This window comes from Pagrus pagrus (assembly GCF_965226575.1).
Source record: "Pagrus pagrus genome assembly, chromosome: 19".
Lineage (NCBI taxonomy): Eukaryota > Metazoa > Chordata > Actinopteri > Spariformes > Sparidae > Pagrus > Pagrus pagrus.
In genome coordinates this window covers 17,651,079-17,675,003 of record NC_140203.1, presented here as the reverse complement: position 1 = coordinate 17,675,003, position 23,925 = coordinate 17,651,079, and the positions used below count along the sequence as shown (strand labels likewise).

Here is a 23,925-nt window from a genome sequence, read left to right as displayed (position 1 = left end):
GTAGTAATACAAAACTGGTTGAAAATCTGCAAAGTTCCTGTTTAACAACGACTGTGAAAGGACAAGGTGACATATGCTAGTTTATATCTGTAGCGCTCAAAGGCAACTTGACCTCCTGAGTCCCTTTCGTTCTGCACATCTGAATGAATGGTGGATGAATGGTTAAACAACACACAGCAGGATATCTCCACGGATAAGAAATCGCAGCAGAGTCTGGAAAAAAAACATTTTTTCACTATACACAGCCCAGATACACTGCTCCTTTCACAGCATGACTTTACACGCCGCTGGTGCATCTAGCAAGACGTTCTGTGGTGCCAAACAGCAAATAGCAAGTCTAAGAGATACCGCATGGAGTTCAAACTATGGAGCTAAAAGTTCAGACTGTGAAATCAGCACCAAACTTATCAGCCGACCCATGAAAATATGAAAATGGTCCCCTGGCAGACGGTTAACCGAGACATTTTCTCCCAAATTTTGGCAGAGGAAGTGAAATTTAGCAAGGATGCAGGGGCAACTGCAGCAGGTTACAGACAGATAAGATGTCTGGCTGAACGTCTTTTCTACAAAGATGGCCTATTTATCGAGTGTAACTTAAATGTAATATATGATTCGACACTGGCGGTTTTAAACACCACAGTGAAACACAAATAAAAGGTTTTATTTTTACTCACGATAGCCGTGGGAGCAGCAGCCACCACGCAGTACAGGATGAGCGGGGGGACGAAGCTGGACTCCTCTGTGCCGGGGTACGGCTTCATCAGCTCGGCGTCATTACAGAAGAAACCCTGCACATGCACGCTGAACAGGTCCGTGCACTCCATGTAGTAGGCCAACAACACCGTGCCGGACATGATGACGAGCTGGAAGAAGAACATGTTGGAGCGAGAGAGAGCGATAGAGTAGAAAAAGTTGAAGAAGAGGAGAAGAAGAAGGAGAACGAGAAGGGGGAAAGAGAGACTTGTTAGTTGTATATCCAGTGCAGTGAATGCTTTTCCCCCGTCGATTCAGTTTTCAGTGATTGAAGGAGCCAATTCCCTGATGCGATTTGTTTTGTGGCTGATCCCTGAACATCACTCGCTCATCTGTGACGTCTATAACAGGTTTTAATACAAACACAGCAGCATCAATTCTCTAAAACCATCTCTTTTCTTCTCTCTCTCTCTCTCTCCATCTCATGCTAACTCATCATGCTCATGCACCCCCCCCCCCCAAAGCACCACCACCACCACTTACCACCTCCTCTCCTCCCTCACCCCCTCATCCTTTTATCCCTCTAACATCATCTTTTGTCTCTGGCCTCCTTTCGCTCTCCTCCTAGAATCGGCTGCAGGCAATTTTGGGTTTTCATATATATGGTATCCTTAGTCACTGATAGCCGAGCAACACTGGAATATAAAAAATGTAGGACTTCAAAGAAAAGGCTTTAAATGCGGATTTCTGAAAATCAGATGCATTTGTGTCATTCAGACGCTAATGTGCTGATGCTGCCGCCAGCCCAGCCAACCAGCTGGCACTGTGCTGGGGTTTTAATATCATAGGAGAGGGATGAGATGCTGGAGAGGCTGCCAGAGAAGGAAGGCAATGTAAAGTCACCAGAGCTGGACGATTTAGGATATCTTAGTCAGGCAATTAATTAATGTAAACATTAGCCATGTGGACATAATATTAGAGTAGTAGAGTTACAGCTACTCAGCTCCCTGCGATCAGAGTGAAAACGTAAAAACAAAAACATTTTTCTGTAGGAGAAGCGAAGAATAATAAGACGCTTTATTGATCCCATAGGAATCAATAAGTCAATGAGACGGGTAAACACGCTTCAAGCACTCATGTCTGATTATGTTTTCATGTTTGTTAGCTGCAAAACTGCAATCTGCATAATAATGTTTGGATCATAATACCGAAGCAATAGTAGTACTATGAATTGTTCCCGATTGTGTAAAACAAGGCTGAGCCGGCCATTTGTAATACTTCTCCCTAACACCAGGTGTCACTGTGCTACTGCAGAAGGATCAGTATTGTTTCCAAATGGAGAACATCTCCAATCTCAGGTTGTGAGCTATATCCCATTACCTGCTGGGACTTTAAATAATAAAGGGAGAAAAATAACTGGCTAAAAAGTGTCACCTAATAGATATCACCATGAAACTTTAACAGCTGATTACTTAGTTTTCTGAGGGTGTATGTTAAAATATGTAAATGAGGTAATGGCTAATTAAATATACACTAGTTTGGAGACACTGACAGAACAGAAATGTGAAACAGGTTCTTGTTTCATTTTGTTGATGTGTTGTGTCGATAGTTTTACAGAGAGAATTTTAGATAACTTGATGATGTTTAATGCATTATCAACAGCAGCATTCAATCAAAGGGGTTTCTGTTTCTGCAGATCATCAGTTTTAATTACTCCAAACTGTTCTGTTCTGTTCTGCTCAGTGGTCACCTCTCCACCTGAGCCCGCTGCAGAGTTTCTTTGTTTTTTGTCCGTACGTCAGGGTTTTCATTGGCCCGTTAGTGGTCGGACCGTCTTATTGGTGACAAAAATGCAGATGAAAGATTTAGATATTCATTCAAATTGTACTCAGGACTCAATCATGATTTCAAAAGGAACTAAGTACATTACATGGTGTAATGCATACTTACAGTACGAGCAAATTACAGACTTGAAAAAAAAATAGTGCCCAAACAATGACCTCATTACAGTAATTTGAGTAGCTGTAATTAGGAAACAATTGAAAGTTTGGTGTACATAAGTGCTATTGAAGTGGAGACTGATGTCTGTGAATGTGAGAGAAAAAAAATAGGGTAAAAATGTTACTATAATAGATGATCAACATGTTTTGCACAACAAGTTTTTTGATACTTTGACTATGCAAAGGAGGCAAGATTAAATGTATGCTAATTTGCATAAAATAAATCTGAACAAAAATAAACACATAAATGTGTATTTTGGTCATTTTCTTCCATTAGTCTGAAGCGGACTGTTGTGGAAGACATGTTTTTTATTATTGCATAATATTAATTATTAAACATTTTCTAACTAGAACAGTGATTACTATGACTGTTTTTGTGAAAACACTTCATTTTTTAAGTTTTTTAAGTTACACATTTCATTGATTTTATCTTACATAAAACTGGCTGAGTCATCAATGACAGCACAACTGAGCATTAGGCTTGATGCTCGATGTCTGTCATTCAACAGGGATATAGTAAAGAAATAATACAGGCTTGTTGTAACACCTGTAAATCCAATCCAACCAAAATCGTCAGTTTGCAAAGTACAAGCCAGGTGAGTAAGGTCAGACCCCCCTCACACTAAATTAACACAACCTAAGCTGTCTCTTATGACTGGAGTCTGATATGCTGTCAGCTGTGGATCCATTGTCACCTCTTTCCATCCCACTAGTGATTTCACTGTGACTCAGTGTCCACTGTTGATATTTTATCATTTTACACTTCAGAAACAAACTAGATCAGATTCACAAGTTGTTCAGAATTCCAATCAGAGCAATAATTGACATTCATCTGAATATCAGTGCATCACAGGGAAATATTGACTCATCTTTTGGCGAGGACAACAGTGTTGGTAATGCCAAGCTGCATGTTGAAATTAGCTGCGCTTATTTCGCTAATGAGCTTGCTGACGACTAACGGAGATGACTTCTCACAAGCTCTAGATGTAGCTGATTCGCAATACAGGCCAGGGCTAAAGGCCAGACAGTGTGACACTGACCCACATTTATTCACTTTCACTGTTACATTCTTTCTAGGGTGCCTGCAACACATTAACTTTGCTCGTTCCTCTTGTTCAAACCACTGTGGGGAAAAAAACTGGGTTATGGAGTTACAGGCAACAAGGCTGGCAGGCCGGTGACTTCAATTCGAGCCTGCGTTTCAACGTTTGTACGTTTGAAACCACTGGATATTTTTGAGAAAGGGCCACTGATTTTCAACATTTGTAAGCGTGACACCACTTGATATTTTTCAGTCGATGTTGATCTTTTTCTAGCTATAACCAAGTGATTTTTGTGGCTAAATCTAACCAGAACATAAGCACAGTGTTGTCACAAGATAAAATTGAAAACTGAACCTACAGAAACGTGAAGTTGCGACACAAAGAAATGTGAAGTCTCAGCGTATCCGTGATTTGTAGAAAACATTGCCAACATTTATTCTGGTGACCGGGTTACCCAGTGATCCTGGGTAAAGAAAACCACAGCGTCATTTGATGCAGTGGGTATCACTTGTTTGGGGTTGGTTTGTGGGTTTAGGAATATTAGTTTACTTGCATGTTTAATGCAGTTTAATCTGATCAGTCGAGTCCGTTGTCAATCACAGGTGGTTGCTTTACACTTGAGCAAGTGTGCTTTTTGTTTGATCGTTTCTATTTGAGTCAACCAAACTTAAATGTCCACTTTGGAAGATAGCTGATTGTTTAGTCTCATTCTCAGCTCGTCAAATACTAAAGCATTTGGTTGGCAGGTCAGGCCGTCCACCAACCCAAAGCATCAGTATTTGACGAGTTGGACCTGTAAAGCAGAGGGAAAAGGCGTCCACATTTAGACTGATATGGCACTTTTTATTTTACCGTATGCTACAGATAACACTGACCTGTATACAGTTCTTAAAGTACATGCTGTACAGTTTTCGCCTTAACTGAGTCAGACACCGCACGAAAGGTAGGTGTATCTCAACAATATGTCCTGTCCAATCCAATTAGTTTATCAGGTCTAACTGTTCCACTGTTAAATACAAAGGGCTTGAAAATATGGCCAGTGGGGTTCAGACAGTGAAGGCAAGAAGGCGACTGTGTTTACAGAAGACAGGAGAGAAATGTTGGCAGATCTAGTCCAGTGACAGATGGCCGTGCTGAGATGTCCAGGTGTGTGTGCGTGTGTGTGTGTCTGTCTCATCGGTTTCTATGCCAACTTATGAATAACACGAAGCTAGTTAGCAAAATTTCTGTTTATTTTTTTATTTTTTTGCTTTCTCCTGTTATCACAAAGGTACCCTGCTATGGAGAACATTACACATGCATCATAACGACAGGCACGAGGAACCATAATGGTCATAAGTGAAGACACATGAGCACAAATTACATTTCCAGCATTTCAAAAAAAAAAAAAATCCCCTTCCTCTTTCCTCTCAAAGCTGCTTGTCGGCAAGACAGACAGATAATTTCATGTTGTTCCGCAAACAAGTTCCAGCGGGATAATCTGCTAAAACATTATTCACAGGTCTCCTTTGAAAAATATGTAAATTCCTTCGCTTGCAGAAATGCCATGTAATACCTCGCAGGATCACATACCTGAGGATGTCAGGTTTACAAGGAAACGCCTGAAAAGGGCAGAATAATAAGAGGAGCGTAGACTGGAGGGGTACACTTGTTGAACTTTATTATTATTACCCATATTTCATTTGCTTTGACCTTTATCTCATTTGCATTTGAAGAAAAAAAAGTCAAAGACACTTGTGTTCACACACCGGCAGCCTTAAAAGCTAAGGGTACAAAGCACTGAGCCGGTTGTGAAGATCAAGATGTCCTTTCCTCCTACATTCAACTTATATTTCCTCTATCACTCACCCCGCCTCCCTCTACGTCTCCACGCTATAAATCATAGAAAGCCATAAACAACCTGCGAGCCATTAGACATGATGAGAGCCATCGGGCCGGAGCAAATTACCAAAACAGGCCACGAGAGACAAGTAATTTCATCTTGTTCTGCCTGATCTTCTCTTCTCTCGTCTGTCATGCCGTCTGTAGCAGGCTCTCGTTGCTTCTGAGTGTTACCTTTTGATAAAGATATTGAATCGGCCACCAACGCTATTGAAAAGAAAATTGTGGTGCAGTGTAATCCCTGAACACTAGCCTCCATTTCTGTGACTTTTTTCTTTGTGAGACAGTTCTACACCTGGCCGAGTATCCTTTTTCTCTGTAAAGCATAACTTGTGGCTCCATTATATTCAATCCCCAGCCTGCGTCATGCTGCATTAGCTGTGTGAAGGGCATACTGACGAGACTGGCTGTCATAAAATGGTTATACAAAGTTACTGCGGCACGCCATTATCCTTCTCCCTCGGAGAGGACAGTTCACCTCCTTCACCCAAGATTCTGCCAGGGCATTTTGGTGCAGCGATCTACCTCTGTTTGAGTTCTAACACGCCACATTTCTTGATGCCTTTTGGGTAAGTATACTTCAGCGGAGTGGACGAGAATTTCCTACTGCTACCGTTTATAAATCAATCACTTATAAGTCTCTAACAAGGTACAATCTCCTGCTCTTTCACAACCTTAAAACTAATTTATATTTTCCAATTAAAATTGGATCATAGGACCGCCTGTACGCTCGCAGTGACAAATCCAAAGAGAATTATCACCCGGCTGCAAATCCCCTCAGCTCTATACAGATTTAAAACACGTCTTAGCACATTGTTTTTCCCCCAAATTTACTTTTGGGTTCACTTTCTCCAAGCTGAGCTGTTTTTAGCTCCGATAAATTGCTGTATGCTACCCGGCACCCAGCAGACAGGCAAAGTTAACAACTAGCTGCTGAACAAAGTGGAGCGTGTAGCAGCTAAAGAGCCAGGTATTTCCTTCAGGACTTGGTGGAGACCAAAAACAGAGCTAAAAGTCAGTTTGTGTTTTTCAGCTTATCGCACTTCCCTGAAGTTTGCGTAAGTATTAATCAAAGCAGGTTAAAGTGGGTTTTTGCTCTCACTTGCCTTTTTTTTGGTCTGGTATGACAAGTTAGCTTACCAAAGATATTGTTGTATAACTACTGAGTCACACTGCTCACTAATACCGTTAAATTTTAGCATTCAAGTGTGAGCACAGCGGCCGTTGTTTAGCAAAAGTAACAAACTGTAGCGTAACTTTAACTCAGTAATGTAGGTTAAAGGTGCACTTATATAGTTTATAAAAGCATTTTTGAAAGATGTGGCCAGATTTTTAGTTTAAAACTTTCATAAAAATGTGACAACAGACGTTATGACAAACACGTCTTTGTACTATGTTGAAGAGACGTCTATTGAAGTTGGCATGCTAACCAGCTAGCCCCAGCCCGTCCCGTCTCCTAACACCACACTGATTTTAATGTAGGAGTTGTAAAAGTGATGCGTTTGTTAAATAAGTAAACAAAATAAACTGACAAAATCTCAAGAACTAACACAACCAAATAGAAAAATAAAACTGTACACGTTCTGAATTCAAGTTTCTCTCTTTAACTGAACTAAAACGAGCTTCATTGCCGACATTAATCGACATAAACAAAATTAAATTAAACAACAGTCCTGGTTTGTTGATCCACAATCATTTCTGTTTTGATTGAAATAAATCCTCAACTCACAGAGTAAGATGTGAAAATATTCCCGCTCTACGGGACGTTTTGCCTGATTCTCGCTCACTCCTCTGACGCTCCATGCCTCTCCTGTCCCTTCCTGTGTCTTCTCGCCCCCGGAGTCACAACCCTGGTCAAATTTGTTGAAACCACTTTGCGATATTACTTTGTTCTATGATTGTAATTACTTTCTACACAGCCAACTTCGTCATAATAAAAATTCAAAACCTAATTAAATTTTTATCCATCAGCCCCCCGTCCTCATGCCTCCCAATCGCTTCTCCTCTTTGTCTCCTTCACTGCGAAATCTTTTTTTACTGTCAGTCCCACCGTGCGTCTCCACCCTCACACTATGAAAACAACCAGGAAAATGTTATATTAATCCAACACCAAGTCCTCGATTTTCATTTCACTGTCATGTCTTGTTAGTAGACTGGGAAAAAAGACTGACAGACATGGGCATGTTAGCCCGGCTTGCCCGGATTAAGACCCGTGATATTACACTTCTGTTGTCAAACTTGTGACACGGAAGACAGCCACTCTTATCCGTTTTTTTCAAACATTCAAAAAGCTCGGATATAATGATGAATAGTCAGCTGTTAAATTTGAGTCAGAGCCCCAAAGCAAGACATAAAATGTGTCTTTATTGAAAATAAATTGCAACCACTCTATTAAATTGCTGTAAATGAAAAATCCCAGCAATAACAGAAGATCTATCTCTTTATCCAGGCTCATTAATATGTTAAGTACACCAGCCTGTGCCATTTGGGGTTTCCAGAAGGGTCATCCAATCAGATTTCTGAGACTTGTGTGGCATCAGATGTGATGTATTCTCCCCAACATGCAGTGTACAGTATGTGTCAAGCAGACACACCAGGGAGAAGTCACAGTTTGCATGCCATTCTAGTGAGAGTTTCTCATCTTATTGCCTTCACAGAAGGGAGGATTGCAAAAACAAATACAGGGAGATATGTCAACAAAAGTTGATTATATATTCCACTGAATTTACTAAGGTCACACAATTTGTGATGGCCTGTTTTTCCAAGGAAAAATCTCCGCTTCTATAAAGCAGGTGTAAACAAAGCTCGAAATGGATTTAAATGAGGGAAGGAAATGAAAATGACTTTACCTTCATTCATACAGAAATCTCAATGACATCGAATGGTCACACAACAAAAATATCCAATTATGTTTAACAATTATTTTGGGGTACTACTATGCTCAAAAAAACACATCAGTTTTCTCATTCTGTCCAGTGCAGCACTGTATTCCTCCTCTGTCTGAAAAGCTCTGTTTTAGCTCCTGTCTCTTTAAGGCCCCCCTTTCAGAATACCCAGTCTTCTCTGATTGGTCAGCTTGCACACGCCTGAGCCAGTACAGCTAACAACAACAGCAGCTTTGCACAAATAATTATTATGTGCCAAACTAGCCGCTAGGCATAAATTATGCACATGTGCGACATGGTGACGTGGTGTGATGTCAAGAAGTCACGTAATTAAAGGCGGGACTACTGACGAGGCGTTTCAGGAGCAGTGTTTTCTGTGGGAGAGAGGAGCTTCTGTTGGTGCGGACTTTGACCTTTTTAACTTTCAAGATCTTTCACATGCACAAGAACCAACAGTATATAAAACACTGAAGGAAAGGGAAAAACTAAAAAGCATAATAGGTCTCCTTTAAATTTGAACTTTACGATGAACTGTTTTCACTTTAGTATTCTCCCGAAACATCAGCTCCATCAACACCACCTCCACCTTCTGCCCTGCCCCCTACCTCTCTTTCTTGTTGCCAATGATTTGTGTGTTTTGATTGCCTTATTCCATTTTTCACCTCCCACAAAGGTCACCTGTCTCCTATTGGATCGGTTATATAACAAGCCCTTATAATACAAGAGTGATATTATACTTTTTCTCTGGTGAAGTTAACTGCAGTCAAAGTAAACGTGGAGTAAAAAAAAAAAAAAAACATCCCATCATCATGTATTTTCTAAACTTGGCACACTCACAGAAATCACACTGCTGTACTGGGCCTACAGTGTGCGCTGTCCTAAATCAGGAGCTCAACACACGCGGATCACAGCCACAAATTCAATTTTTAAAGAAAGCAGTGCACAATTGCAGATGGCCCTTAGTCTTAGATCCTTTTTTTATATTCTTAGTCAGCATCTTAAAGAAGTAGCAGCATTTGTGTTGTTTCAAAGTGGGTCTAATGCTATTTCAGGCTCAGATGTTGTTGGTTGTCCCAGTGTGGGACATAATACCACAAACATATTCATACCAGCTGGATATTTTTCCTGTGAAAGACACATGAAACGACGATGAAATGATTCAGTTCACCGCTGGTTTCTTTTAAATGACATCTAGTAGTTGCTGACACAAACACATCAGCAGTGTTTTTACCAGCCGCGACAGCATCGGCTGGTCATGTTTTTACTTTGAAAGTGTGTGTGTGTTTGCTTAATGTTAGTTTTCTCACTCGCTAGCCATAACCTGCATTATACAATAACTGCAACTTCAATCACCCGTGCAAACATGTGAATGTGGCACTTTCACGAGGCAGGTGACACGTGAAACAATGACGCAACTGCAGGAGACACACAAGCAGTGTGTGTAGCCTATGAATGTAGCCAATTAAAAATGTTAAGAAAAAGAGAATATCAAAAGAACTTCAACATTTGCACAAAATACACATATGCAAGCTAAAAAATTATATTCTATTTATTTTTTGGTCCTTTTCATAGTTTTATTTTGAAAGTACAGTTTAAGATAGACAGGAAATAGCCACAGGTCAGATTTATCTCTACCAACTGAGCGCCCCCCTATAAATGTCTATTTTTTTTAAAATGTCAAGGCCTTGATGTTTTTTCTTCAAATTCAAAAACTTTCAAGGTTTTCAAGAACCCATGGGAACCTCAATTAACACGCAAATCCCACCAATTTCAAAAGACAGAACAGGCGCTGCACCGTACATAAACAACAATCTGTCTGTCAGCTTTAAGTGAAAATCTCAAGCGTGTTTCCTGTCCAACCTTAAACACAACTATCAGTCTTAATTAGGCTGTGTGCTGTTACGTAACTACATTTAACATGCCATTCCCCAGATAAAAAGCCCCTTTATAAAATCCCCCAAGTTAAAATCACATTGCGTCAGTGCAGCCAAGAGAGACAGAGCCACATCAAAACCCATCCCCTGTGGGGAAGGTTTTTTTTTGTTTTTGAAATAATGACAGCCTGGAACATTGTTACGCCATACTGGCGGAGGAGATTGAGCGAGATGAAAGCAAGAAATTATCTCCGAGGTTGACGGTGGGAATTTTCACAAATGACAGTCGAGGGATGGGTTCGTTTCCATACAGCCTGGTGCAGGTGATGATATGAAAAGACTTTGCTAACAGTGATGTGCCCAGGTTTTCATTTTTCTGAATACAAAAACCTAAAAATTCTACTTGGTCCTAGTTAGATTAATAAAAGCCTGGGGCTCTGTGTATTACATAATCTGATCCGGGGGGAGGTGCAGGATATATCTGTTCTCTCCTCATTCTTCACTGCTCACCTCTACAGCTCTGCCTTTTTAATTAACATCTCATCGTTTCTGCAACCTCTCACTTCCTTCCCCCTCTTGCACTTTCGTCATCCTCCCCATCTCATCGTTCCTTCTCCTCCCTTGTGTCCCATCTTCCTGTTGCACTCCATCCCAGTCCTCTCATCCTGTACTTGTTCTTATTCCCTTTCATCTCAGAGTCCTGTTCTCTTTTTCACAGTAATGGCGACAACACAATGATCATCTTGAGGTTAAGTAACGGATGAAATAAAAGCAACAAGTTACATGATTAAATCACAAATCACCACAAATAAACATCCTTCCCGTCACACTGCCTCTGGCGCTGAACCGCACGGCCTTGCGCCTCCAATCGGGACGCTTTGCTTCGGTCACGTGACGCCACTACTGTCCCTCTGCCTCGCTCCTGTTCGTGACAGGCGAGGTGATTAAGAGGAAGAGGGCGAAAAAAATGAGAGGAGAAACAAGAGGAGCGGGAAAAGAGTGAGGGGCAGCGAGATGGAGCGGGCGAAGAAGGTGAAGGGGGGAAGGAAGGAGCTCCTGTGACACCACGAGACATGGGGAGAGATTGAGGGAGGAAGCAGGTTGGGTGGAGAGAGGAGGTGGCGACAGAGAAACGAGGCTGTGAGGATGTGACAGAGACATCAAAGAGAAAGGAGAGGAGGAGAAAACAGGGACAGGCAGAGAGAGACAGGGAGATGGATAGGATGCCTTTGAGAGCTGCTTGTGAAGAAGAGGGGGAGTGAGTGAAAAGAGAGTAATGGAAATTAAAGAAAGCTCGCAACTCAACGGGCTGTTACTGCGTCTCTCTCAGGAGCACTCTGCCTTCGCTCTCCTGCAATATGGAGAAAATACATGTGGTGCGATACAGTGTTTGGTTATTGAGATTGTGATATCTAATAGAAAGCAAGTGAAGAATTTCACAGTCTTGTGCGTCTATGTTCTTAGGCCGGTGGACAGATCGGCCTATCCACTCCAAGCGTCAGTGTCAGTGCTTCATTATCAAATCCAGTCGACTAAAGGGAGACCTACACCGTTTTTCCTTTTCCTCAGTGTTTTATATATGTTCTTGTGCATGTAAAAGATCTTTAAAGTCCGCCCCAACAGAAGCTCCTCTCTCCCGCGGAAAACTAAGCTCCTTAAAGGCCTCGTCAGTAGTCCCACCTTTAATTCTGAGACTTTGTGATATCACATGTCCCTAGCAGCGAGTGTGGCACGTAAGAACTGATTTAGCACAGCTGCTCTGTTGTTGTTAGCGGGGCTGGCTCAGGCATGTGTGAGCTGACCAATCACAGGAAACTGGGTATTCGGGAGGAGGGGCCTTAAAAAGACAGGAGCCAAAACAGAGCGTTTCAGACAGAGGGGGATTACAGTCCTGCTGCACTGGACAGTATGTGTTTTATGATCATTAAAGCATGTGAACCTGTTCTAGTAGTAACCCAAAATACAATTATGAACTTTGTTGTAAGCTTTGTACGTTTTTTAAACGTTACTGCAGTGCCACCATTGCATTTTCTGATACAACTGGACAACTGATAATTGAATCAAGTTGGAAATGGATTAAAGAAAAACCAGCAAAAGGCATCAGCCCCATTAGGTTTATATCAGCAGCCTGTGCGACAAGGCTGTTATTGAATTACTCATCAAATCAATTTCTGTACTTTCAGCTTTTTAATATCTTCAAATAAGGGGTCTGGGCTCAAACACTTCCTCTGAATAAAATGACAAAATGTACCCATATTCTTTCTCATGATAGCACAGCCAGATAAGATCAAACCACCTGTTAAAAGGAACCAGAATATATGGAACAACATCCACTCTGATACATTTTAATATTAAGGAGAACCCTCAGACCCCTATTAGATTGTTCCAACCAAATTTTCAATACTTCCTGCGCCCATGACAATGTGACATGGTCTCACAAATTCACTGTACAAACCGGCGAAAAACACTGGATCCTACACTTCCCACAATGCAACTCAACAGCATCTTTCATTATAGACTACCTCTCTGGTTAATACTTGCATCTTTCAAACTCCATGCCCCCGGTTTGTAACACAGGCTTTCTGCTGTAGCCTCTAAACTAACACCGGCCAGTGGCAGCCCGCAGAAACATTTTGGGCAGCCTCCATGAAATGCATGTATTGTGCTTTAATCATTCTACTCCATTTGAATACTTTCCCTTTTAATAGCCTACATTTAATACCCTTCTCAGCTTCTGCCTCAAAATGTGCCCCCTTAACAAGCATCTGTCAGGTTAAGAATGAACTTGTACTTGAACTTACAGAGAGCTACTTGTTGGTTGACAACTAATGGCACCTTGCGAGTGTCGCGGGAATTATGTTCCGTCATCCGTGCTAGTGCTGTATTTCAGTGGGTAGCTCAGCAATTTATTGTAGACGTGAGATGAAAAGGTGGGGAGGGGAAATGCTGTATGGTTGAGGAGAAAAGGAAGTTTCAGGAAAATGGATCAACCCTTACTTTGGCGGGACTCGAGGGACAGATAAAGCGATCTGAATTCAGTCCTCAAGACATTTTTTATGTTAAACGATTCTGAGACTTTCTAAAGGCCCCTACAGAGACACAGAAGACTTTAACAACTCTTTTCACAGCCTGAATACTGTCTGTGATGAGTAAAGTTAACTCCATGTGCAAAATCAGTGGAGTGCTCCTTTAACAACAGATTTATAATGAACCTTCCAGTTTGCACTTTGCATTTTGAGCTGATAACAACAATATAAGTAGACACACCACCAAGTTTGGAACCACTTTTTATATTGATGTTTTCTTTTTCCCCCTCAATATGGCCATTTTAACATTTTATATTATATTATGTTATATTATATAAGATGTAAGTGACCAGAGATCATGTTTTAACCACAACAGTGTCTATGCAGTCTACTCAGTGGTTAGAGCGAATAGGTTTAAACTTAGATTTGTTAGATCACAGTACGTTCAGCTCATTTTCTGTGATTCAGTTCCAATCACCCTCAACTAACCATCTGTTTCCATTTTGAAGTTTAAAGAGGAGCTTTGCTAAAGCAACAAACCTGCTAATTAAAGCTTGCTATAGGCATTATTGTGCATTTGACGCTGAAACAGGAAGCTGTGCCTGTTTAAATCTGCACAGATTTTTGATGCCAAGCTTCATTTCTCTCACCAATGACTGAGGATTTCTTCTTATTCTTATATAACTGTTGCTCAGAGGTATTTGTCTCTTTCTGCCCTTTCAACTGTCAGTCTGGTTGACCCATTGTATAACGTTTTGTTCTACAAAACATTGGTTTATTTTGGTTTAACTCTTCAAACAAAACAACATCTATTATTAAAGAGGGCTTTCTACAACCTAAAAGCACGAAATACCACTCAAAAATACAGAGCAGTGCTTTCATCTGGCTGAATCGAGCTTTTGTGGCAGGGGATTCCAAACTTTCAAGCATAAAGTCGTATAAAAACGGGATGAAAAGGGCAAAGGCATAAAACTGTACACATAATCTTATTCAAAAAGGAGATTTTTTTCATGGTTGTACTAACTGACGAGATTGAGCAAGATAGCAGCCATGACTGGGACGCTCAGCGCAAAAAAAAACCATCAGTCATGGTGCAGATTCATCAATTACCAAAAATACCTGCTCGCTGATTTGCAGTTTGGCTACCAGTGATGAACACATTTGAAGTTGCAAATGTTGCTATGATGACAATCCCTAACTGGTGGGAGGAAGCTAAGGTTGGCAATATTTGAGTGGGGATAAAACTGATTCCTAAACAAATTCTGATTTGTTGATTAGAAACAAGACATTTCACAGTATGAGTGTCATACTAACCTACTATTATTATTATTACAGAAAATCTGACATTTCTGAATGAGAAGAATGGGTAACAATTGAAATCCAGTATTTCATCTTTATGGCTAATGGTCCAGAATGTTTTTTTAAACTATTTAAACACGGTTTAAAGGGGCAATATGTATGGATTTAAGTTGAAAACATTCAAAAATCTAAAATCATCACCAGTATGCAAATAAACAGCAGCAATGACATTATGATGTCTGTGTACTGTGTTGCAGGGATATCTCCTGAAGTTAGCATGCTAACCAGCTAGCCACGGCCCAGCCCAGTCCAAAGCTCCTGTACTACTGTGTAAACACCCACATTCCCCTGGTCCCGAGATCCCAGTCCGAACTGCTAGCTGCACGGCTAACTGAGGTAACTAGCTAAAGGCAGCTACAGTTATAAACAGGTACAGTCACTCTGTGATTCGTTGCCCCCTATTGGTATCTGGCCGATACTTACATATAATGGAAAATTACTTTCTCTTAAAGTACGAGTTCAATTTTTGAATTTTTTTTCTTAAAATAAAACCAAACATTGTTATTCTTGTAACTTTATCAATAATACATTTAAGATGGAAAAATTATAACTGCATTGCGTGCCATGACCATTTAAGTGGTGCTGCTAAATTTGGTGCTATGCTCTTAAAACCTTCAGAGGGCAGCACCACTGCTATACTGGAAAAAGTTAGTCTGAAGCCCCGATGGCCAACTGTCCAGAACAAGAAGTTATCATAATTAGATCCATTTGTAAGAAACAGCCCAGCTCAGGTCTGCTCTCTGGCACACTGGCTCTACATTTGAATATGGAGTTCAGAGTTTACCACCTAGATGATGATTTGGGGATGCTGTCACCAACATAATAATTAGTTACCTATTAAATCCCCCTCCGGTTACACATCCTAATTAAACAAATTGCACAGCCGTGATTAGCAACGTCCAACTGAGCATGTCACGCCGAGATCCAGCCAAAGCACTTGAAAGCTGCAAATGAGCGAATTGCTCGATAATGATGACAGGCTGTCCGACAGAAGGACTTTCTACAGGAGCTGAAGGACTTTGCGATGATTAATCGTGTGTCACAATTCAAATAAACATTTTACAGGAGGGGTGCTTGAAACGTGTCTGTCTCCACTGTGGTTTGTATGGTTATAGTTGCTGTACGGGGCGATTTCTCACATGATTAATGTCTCGCTGCGTGAGAGTAAAAGGGACATTTTAATTGAGGTCAATGGGATGCCTAACGTGGCAATCACAGCATCTATGTCTGACTTTTTGTGACAAACACAAATAAGAATAGATGGTGCAACACGTAGCAGTATGTCCTTGGCTCACCTGCAACATGCTAAACTTTAAAGGTGCACTATGTAGTTTTGCAGAAGAAATTTGAACTCTGAAAATATCAATTTTTTCCATAACTGAATTAACAAGCCATCCTTAGAGGAAAATAAGGTCCCCAGAACACTGTTTGTAGCTAGAAAGGCGGCAGGGTCCGCCACATATAAATAAAGTAAAACAGTATGAAACTGTGTTGTCCTTTAAGGTCAGTTAGTTTAAGTTTATTCAGTCATGAAAACAAAGCTTGAGAGAGCTTGTTTATTTTGTTTGTTAAGGCATAAAATCAATCAATCAATGATCTCTTCTAAAATTTCTCCCCCAAAACTACATAGTGCACCTTTAAAATATTGCAACTAACAGAAACCTTTGTGAAAAATTCAAATAGAAATAATCTCAGAAGCAGATTTTTGCCTCCCATAGATTTATTCACATTATTGACATCTGACTAATCAATAACAGCCGTTGTCTTAATGTCTCAGATGTGAACAGACGTGCAGAACAATAACGTCATCCTTACATAAGGCACGCGGAGGCAAAAAATAGGCAATATGCCACGAGGCTGCTCAAAAAACAGCAAGGTTGAGGCTAAACTCATCTGAGGCCGTTAGGCAGGATATCTCCTCTGAGAAGCGTGTGTGTCTGAGTGTGTGTGAGAGGGTGTAAAAGAGAAGGAGAGAGGGGAGAGAGTACTGCGAGGCGTCCTGAGACATCTCTCTGATTAAGGACTTTCAGCTGACATGGTAATTAAATATGGAGGAGCAGCACAATTCTAACACACACTCACACACACTCATGCGCACACACACTTTCAACTCATTCCAACACTTTACGCTCCGGTAAACTGTGTATAATTTTCCAGAAGAGGTCATTTGCTAATAGTTAAACCGTCACACAAACACACACAAAGTCATCATGTACGTTCCCCAAACCAGGATTAACATTAATGCACAAATGCATACATTTTACACTTCGTACAGAAGCGCTCATAATCACCCAAACACGTGCACACACACACACACACACACACACAGACACACACACCGACACTGACACACACACACACACAGCCTCTCACCTCTACAAAGATGAAACATGGGATGATTGAGTAGCTGCGCAGGGTGTTGTTGGACGCCATCTTGTCTCCTGCCGGGAGACGTCTCCTCTCAGGATTCACGGCAGCTCACTCTGTAAAGGCGGGAACATCAAGTGTCAGAGTTCAGCATCTGATAATGAAAGAATCTCACAGATGCCAAATCTACTTATTACACTATAGATCTGTGTTATGACTGCAGGACGTCTCTGAGAAATGGAGTATCGGGGCGAACGCCCCGAATACTGACGGATCACATTCAGCTTTGAAGTAGCTACATTATTATCACAGATTATTACTTTTTAAAGACTTGGTGACAATTAGTTGATGACTTTCCATGAATATAAAAACATTAAAGACTCAAAAACAATGGATGAGATTAGGCTGTAGTAGTTGTAGTATGCTAAAATCACATTAGATGTCATTTACTCTGCACAAAGCTGATGAGCAAAGACATCATCATACATTTTGGAGGTTGAGTTTGAAAGGCAGCTCCAGCCAGCCACCCATCCAACCATTTGAGCTGCTTATCTCATGTCCCAGTGTCAGAGAAGGACAAGCAGAACAGCTTGAATGGCCAAAATTCCCCTCTGGGAGACTCCCAAGAACTCCCAGAGCAGCTTGGAAATTCAATCCCTGTGTTGTGTCCTCGGTCTACCCTTGGGTCTGCTCCAAGCACGGCTGTGACATTAATCGAATTTTATTTTTAATCACGATCTTCGCTTTCCAAGGTTTATGAAAGCAAGATATGGAGATAAAAAGTTCTTGTGCCCCATTCCATTTCGCAGCGATGCTCTTGTTTTGTCTTGTGTTATAAATCCAGACCGTCCTTGTCCTTTGCAGAGGTGCGATTTTACCCTTTCCTGCCAGGCTGTGACACGTGTCAAGTAACCTTCATAAAGACAAGATTTTTAAAAGTTATAATAATTGACTAATAATTGTGAGTGATTAATAGTATGGTTGCAATTAACAATCACTGTCATTATCAAATCATTTGTTGATTTTTTTTATTAATCACTTTATTTTTTTGTCTTTAGACGGTCAAGAGAATTGTGATAAACGCCCGAGCACAAGTTTCCAGAGCGGTGACATTTTCAGACTTCTTGACCTGGTTGAACACGAGTAGAGGAATCGATTAAAAGACACATGCTACGCTGTGTTTTAGCTCCTGTCTCTTTAAGGCCCCCCTCCTGAATACCCAGTCTGCTCTGATTGGTCAGCTCAAACAAGCCTGAGCCAGCACCGCAAAGAGCAGCTGTGCTAAATCAATTCTTGTGTGCCAAACTAGCTGCGAGGTATAAATGATGCTAATATGTAACATGGTGACGTAGTGTGATGTCAAGGAGCCACGTTATTAAAAGGCGGGACTACTGACGAGGCGTTTCAGGAGCAATGTTTTCTGTGGGAGACAGGAGCTTCTGTTGGTGCGAACTTTGACCGTTTTAACATTTTCAAGATCTATTACATGCACAAGAACCTACTGTATACAAAACAAAAATATGAAAAAGCATAATAGGTCTCCTTTGAATAAGTAATCTCACTACTTCCTTCAGCTCAATGGGATACAAGTCAAAGAGCCACCAGGACCCACTGGGCTCACCACCTGCAAGGCAAAGAGAAGGGATCGGGTGGAAACAGGTGAGGCCCGGCCTGATCCAGGCTTTATGGACTGGCTGGTTCCCTGATGCAGATTTAATCGTTAGACTATAATTCATCTGAGTATCTGTCAGGGCCCGTCACACTGAAGCTGAGGAATGTCTGCATGCTGTGCTTTCTGTTAACTTTATTCTGATGTTGATACATTTTGCTCTGTAGAGACAGAACTGATCTCCCACACACTCAAACACAGTATCTTTCGCTGCTTCCGTTCTCCTTCTGTCACCGTGTTTTATCGCATTTCATTATGGCTTCTAATAGTCACAAACAATAACATGTAATTTCCCAATAGAGAATTGTGTGCTCATTAGTGAGAGGGGGCATCAAATAGAAATATGTAGTGAAGAGGAGTATATAGGAAAAAATACAACTGCCCTGATATTTGCTAATCGGGCTCTTGACAAGGATGAAATGGCTCGTCAGTCACTAGAAATTCCAGTATCTGCTGCAGTAATTGCTGATTTATTGGTATTAATCATCTAAGACGTGACCCCTCGCCGATACTTAATGCTCATAAATGTGTTATAGGGCTCTAATTGTACTTAATTCACATCCGAAGAGTAACGTTGTGCCGGATTTGAGCTCTCTCTCTTCCTACTGTGCAATTCTGAATAATGAAAGGCAGCGTGTGTGGAGAGGAGCGTGGAGAGGAGGAGGTTTGTTGTAGAGCCAAGCTGGAAAGAAAAGGAGCAGCGGAGTGATCCAAATTCTACATTTAAAACGTTTTTTTTCACCGTGCCTTGTTTTCCCTTTTGTACTAGACAGTGAGCTGTCCTTGAACACTGGCTGCTCATTTAAGCCCTCTGCATAGGAGATTACGTCTCCGTCGAATATGAAGATACCATATTTCGACTCAGATGCTGACAAGATTACCACCTTTGTTGCGGTTTGTACACAACGCCCGAATAGCAGCTCGCAACCCTAAAAAAAATGGCTGGTAGCGTGGAGTTTTTGTGATAAACATTCTTATCTGAACAAAGCGGCACAAAATTCAACAAAAATCCGCAACAAAAGAGTGAGGCTGATAACAAGGATCACAGCAGCAGTCAGGATCTCACACAGCTCGAAGGCGATACCACTGTAAACAAGAAAAATCTATTTCCAACTTGATAAATAACCAGCCTCACCCTTTTAGACACATGTAGGTGGGTTATTTTCACCGCACATGCCTTTCAACGTACCACATATACATACTGACACAGTACACTTTTGTCATACCCCTCTACAGCACAATTACTTCTTCAATTAGCGTCAAGAATCAGTGTTAAGGTAATAGTTACCCATTTTGGGAAAAACACTAATTCAAGACCTTGCGGAGAGTCAGATGAACAGATTGAAACCGCCCCTCTTATCTGTCCATTAACTAGCTTACCATTAATTTATAATGGTATATAGACTAAGCTAATTAGCTTAGCTTAGAGCAAATCACTGGTAATTAGCTTAAATTAACTAAGCTTAGAGAAACAACAACTGGAAACAGGAGGAAAACAGCTAGCTTGACTGTCTACCAGCACCTCTTAAGGTCACACATTGTATGTTTGGTACATTTATAAAAGAATCCGTGTTCAAATGACAGGTTGTAGTTATTTTATGAGGTAGCTAACTGATTTTCCTTCTCTAACTGCTGCCAGCTGTAGCAGTACATGTAGTGTAATGAGACATGAGAGCAGTATCAATCTCAAATTCTCGCCATGAAAGCATATTTCCCAAAATTGTTGCTTTGAGGGTCAACACTGAGGGGTTGTGACAATTCTCTATCAATTCACAAAAGCAATAATACATAAATACAATTCCCGTCAGATTGCTTAATATCATCAATCTGTAACTTCTCAGTGCTTCGGTCCAGGAGTTGGCTGCTTTGAGTGCACTTTCCCTGTAGTTTTCCATACGATCAAGATTTGTATATTTCCTTGAATTCTTTATGGAAGCCCAAGGTGAGTTTTCCTGAACATTTAAGCTTTCCATGGACATATTTATAAAGCTACTTAGCCTTTCCAAATAGCACAAATATGTCTGCAGACGTCGGCACAATATACGCTGGGAAAATTACGTATGGGGAGCGTTTGCTGTTTGGGAAGACATCTGCAAGATGACAACCATATGCCGACGTCTCTCAAACGTCTTCCCCTGAGATCCTAAAACGTCTTTCCAATGTAACTTATTTTTGTCAGGCCAGCGTCTGCAAGAAATATGTGTGTGTTCTATCTTCATTGTTGAGAACATAAAGGCACGTCACATAGTACCAAACTGTCATGTAGTACTGTTTTAAGTCATGGCCTCTTCTTCGAGGGATTTTAACTTGTATGATGTGGCTATTCAGTCTTGAGGTATTAGCTCCATAACCTGATATTCAACATTGACATTTGAACATCACTGAAACAATTACTCAAAGTTATTCCAGACTGAACTGGGAGTACGTTGATGCTCATCTACAAATGAAGAATCATACGAAAACTACTGTATAGTAAATCCAATCCTATCTTTTACATCAGACTAGTTACTAGTTACTACCAGCAGCATTAGCGGCACCATTAGTACAGTTACTCGTAGTTGCTACTGAACACCTCACATGAAGTTCTGACGGAGGAAAACACTTTGTGAAACTCTCATCCTGATCTGAATCCAAAGACTTCAACCTCATTGAGTCATTGGATGCAGGCAGTGATGTTGGCAGGTCTAATCAGTCCCTAAGTGCCTGTCCCATCTCATTTACCACTCAATCCAGGCCAATCAACTCCACATTACATGGAAACAATCTGACCATCAGTCGCTCTCGAAGCGTTTCACTCAGTGGAGTAAAACGTTCAGCAAAAAGAATGTCTGTATGGTGTCTCTGTATGAAGGCCTGCCATCCTGCCATGTGGCACCTTAAACTTTTAACACCTGTGCATGTGTGTCTTCAGGTGATAGAGCTGCAGAATTAACACGTAATATTAGGAAAATGCTGAAATATCACTACAGAGTCGGTAGAGACTCACTCTTCTGTTCAAGGACACTTCAGCAGGGTGGATAGCTGTCCGGGGACGTTGAACTAAGGTTTTCCAGTTGATGTATGGTCTCATAGTTCACCCGAACTGCGAGCAGCCGCCTGAAAAGTCTTACACGCCATGTAAATTTAATTGCTTTCCGTAAATCTATATTTTAAAAAAAGAGACACTGCTGCTGCCAGACATCCAGGCGATCCGTCTCAGTGCACATTAACAGTGTAATCAGCCTCCAGTGACTCAGTGACTTTTCAGATTAAGGCAGGTGGAGAGGCATCAGCTACAGAGAGGAAATTGAGTAGTCGGGCTTGTAATGTGGTAAACCCCCCCAAAAAAATTAAATGGCCATACTAATCACATTTACACTGTCATACTTCCGATACTCCAGAATATGTGGCTTTTTTTTCTCTCAACCACCAACAGGAATTAAATTATTCATCATTTCTGCAGCTTGCTCCGCTGAACCATGATTTTTATCAAGCCAGTCAAATGGAAATGTAGTCAAACGTGATTTTTATCTCCGTGGAAAATTTGATTCGTTTGAGTTTCTCCGTAATACGCAGCACTGCCTCCTATACATACAGTGGTAATGAGGAGCAGATTATAGCTGCAGAGAAGATTATTTGCTGCATATTAAGGCCAGCAACTTAAACTTTGGACCTTTTGGAGAAAAAAAACAGAATTTGACTCAGGCATGTTCGTCCTTTTGGTTTAGTTAATTTGGGCTGGTGTGACAGTTGTCAATCAAACTCCACCTAAAAATGTTGGTCTTCTTGATCTGTTTCCAAACTGACCCTGGGGCCGTGGTGCAAAAGCAAATGGAGCAAACACTGGATCTTGATTGGAGTAGAAGCAAGATGTTAGCCTGAACTCAATAGCTTAACTTCTATCTAGGCTCAATCCCATTTCCAATTCTTATCCCACCCCCTTGTTTTCGAGTGCCCTCTTGACCCTCAGAATAAAGTAAAAATGGGTAGTGATCGAAATCTACCCCTATGAAACTTGACAATCCCTCAAGACCCTTATATGTCAACCAGTGCAGCAACCAGACATTTTCCACATAGTGTCTTCAGTCGTATAGATTTCTCTTGCATTACTGTGGCAATCCTGGTTTTATCACAGTGCCATTTGCCATTATCTGATGGCGACAGAAAAGCATGGACACTCGCAGTTGGTTCACAACTTGCTCAGTCAAGTCATCATATAAAAAGAAAAACACTGCTTCCTTGGCTGGCCACTTGACTTGCTGTGTACATTAGCAACCTGTGCTCCTACCCTGCCAGTCTGCTCTGATATTAGAAGAGTGGGAGGACCAACTGCAGCAACTTTGCTGCTGGCCTTAAGGGAAATTTCGGCATCATACGCCATCAAAGACAGGGTGTAACATGTCAAAATGCGAGGATTGTTTTACACAAATCAGCAATAAGAATGTAACATTAGCTAGCGAGCCAATTAGCTACAAAGACATCAGCAATTAGTAGCAATTGTTTAATCTCGGTTTGGAAGGCCACGTAGCCACACTTCACCCTACCCCTAAGACCTATTGGGTTTTGGCCCTTAATCTATCTGCTTATGGTCAAGGTTTAAGTATTGGCAAACTGAAACTCTTGGGACGTTGTAATTATACTGTATAGTAGTGTTGAGTGAGTACTTGGCTGAAATGAGTATACGGTACAGATAATGTCCTTTTTACAATGAGTATGGCGATACATATGAGTATCATCAAAGAAAAATATGTCAATATCTGTACTCAAGATGAATGAAAATCGAATAGCAGACTGAAGTTTATTCATTCAAGTTTATGGAAAAAACTGTAAATAGTTTTCTTACACTCGAGATCCAAACATTGATCTGAGGCTCAGTTCTGAGGCTGTTCTGTAAATAGTTTTCCCAGAAATAATAACTATAGCAACCTCTGATCAAGTGATCAATTTCAGGTTTAAATTAACAGCTGCTGGGGAGTACCACCCACTCCCAGTTTAATCCCCGAATACAGACGTGGATAGAGATAATTTAGTTGGTTGAACAGATAACGGTGTGCTCGTTCATCCCGAGTACACAGCATGCATATCAACCACCAGGCCACCAGACAGCCCAGCAAACAGAACCCACATATTGACATAGATTTTCTGAGAT

The 23,925-nt window shown here is 41.0% G+C and overlaps 1 protein-coding gene across 3 annotated transcripts in view; it reads right to left on the bottom strand.

Annotated features, from left to right (window-relative positions):
* Nucleotides 1-23,925, bottom strand: part of plppr1 (phospholipid phosphatase related 1) — a 65,049-nt gene that overhangs the window by 27,883 nt on the left and 13,241 nt on the right. For all 3 annotated transcript variants that reach the window (XM_084383331.1, XM_084383329.1, XM_084383330.1), the window contains exons 2-3: nt 17,135-17,244; nt 675-863 (exon numbers count right to left, since the gene is read on the bottom strand). In XM_084383331.1, the coding sequence (XP_084239457.1) occupies nt 675-863; nt 17,135-17,194 (249 nt within the window). In that variant the 5' untranslated portion in view covers nt 17,195-17,244. The remainder of the gene's footprint in view (nt 1-674; nt 864-17,134; nt 17,245-23,925) is intronic.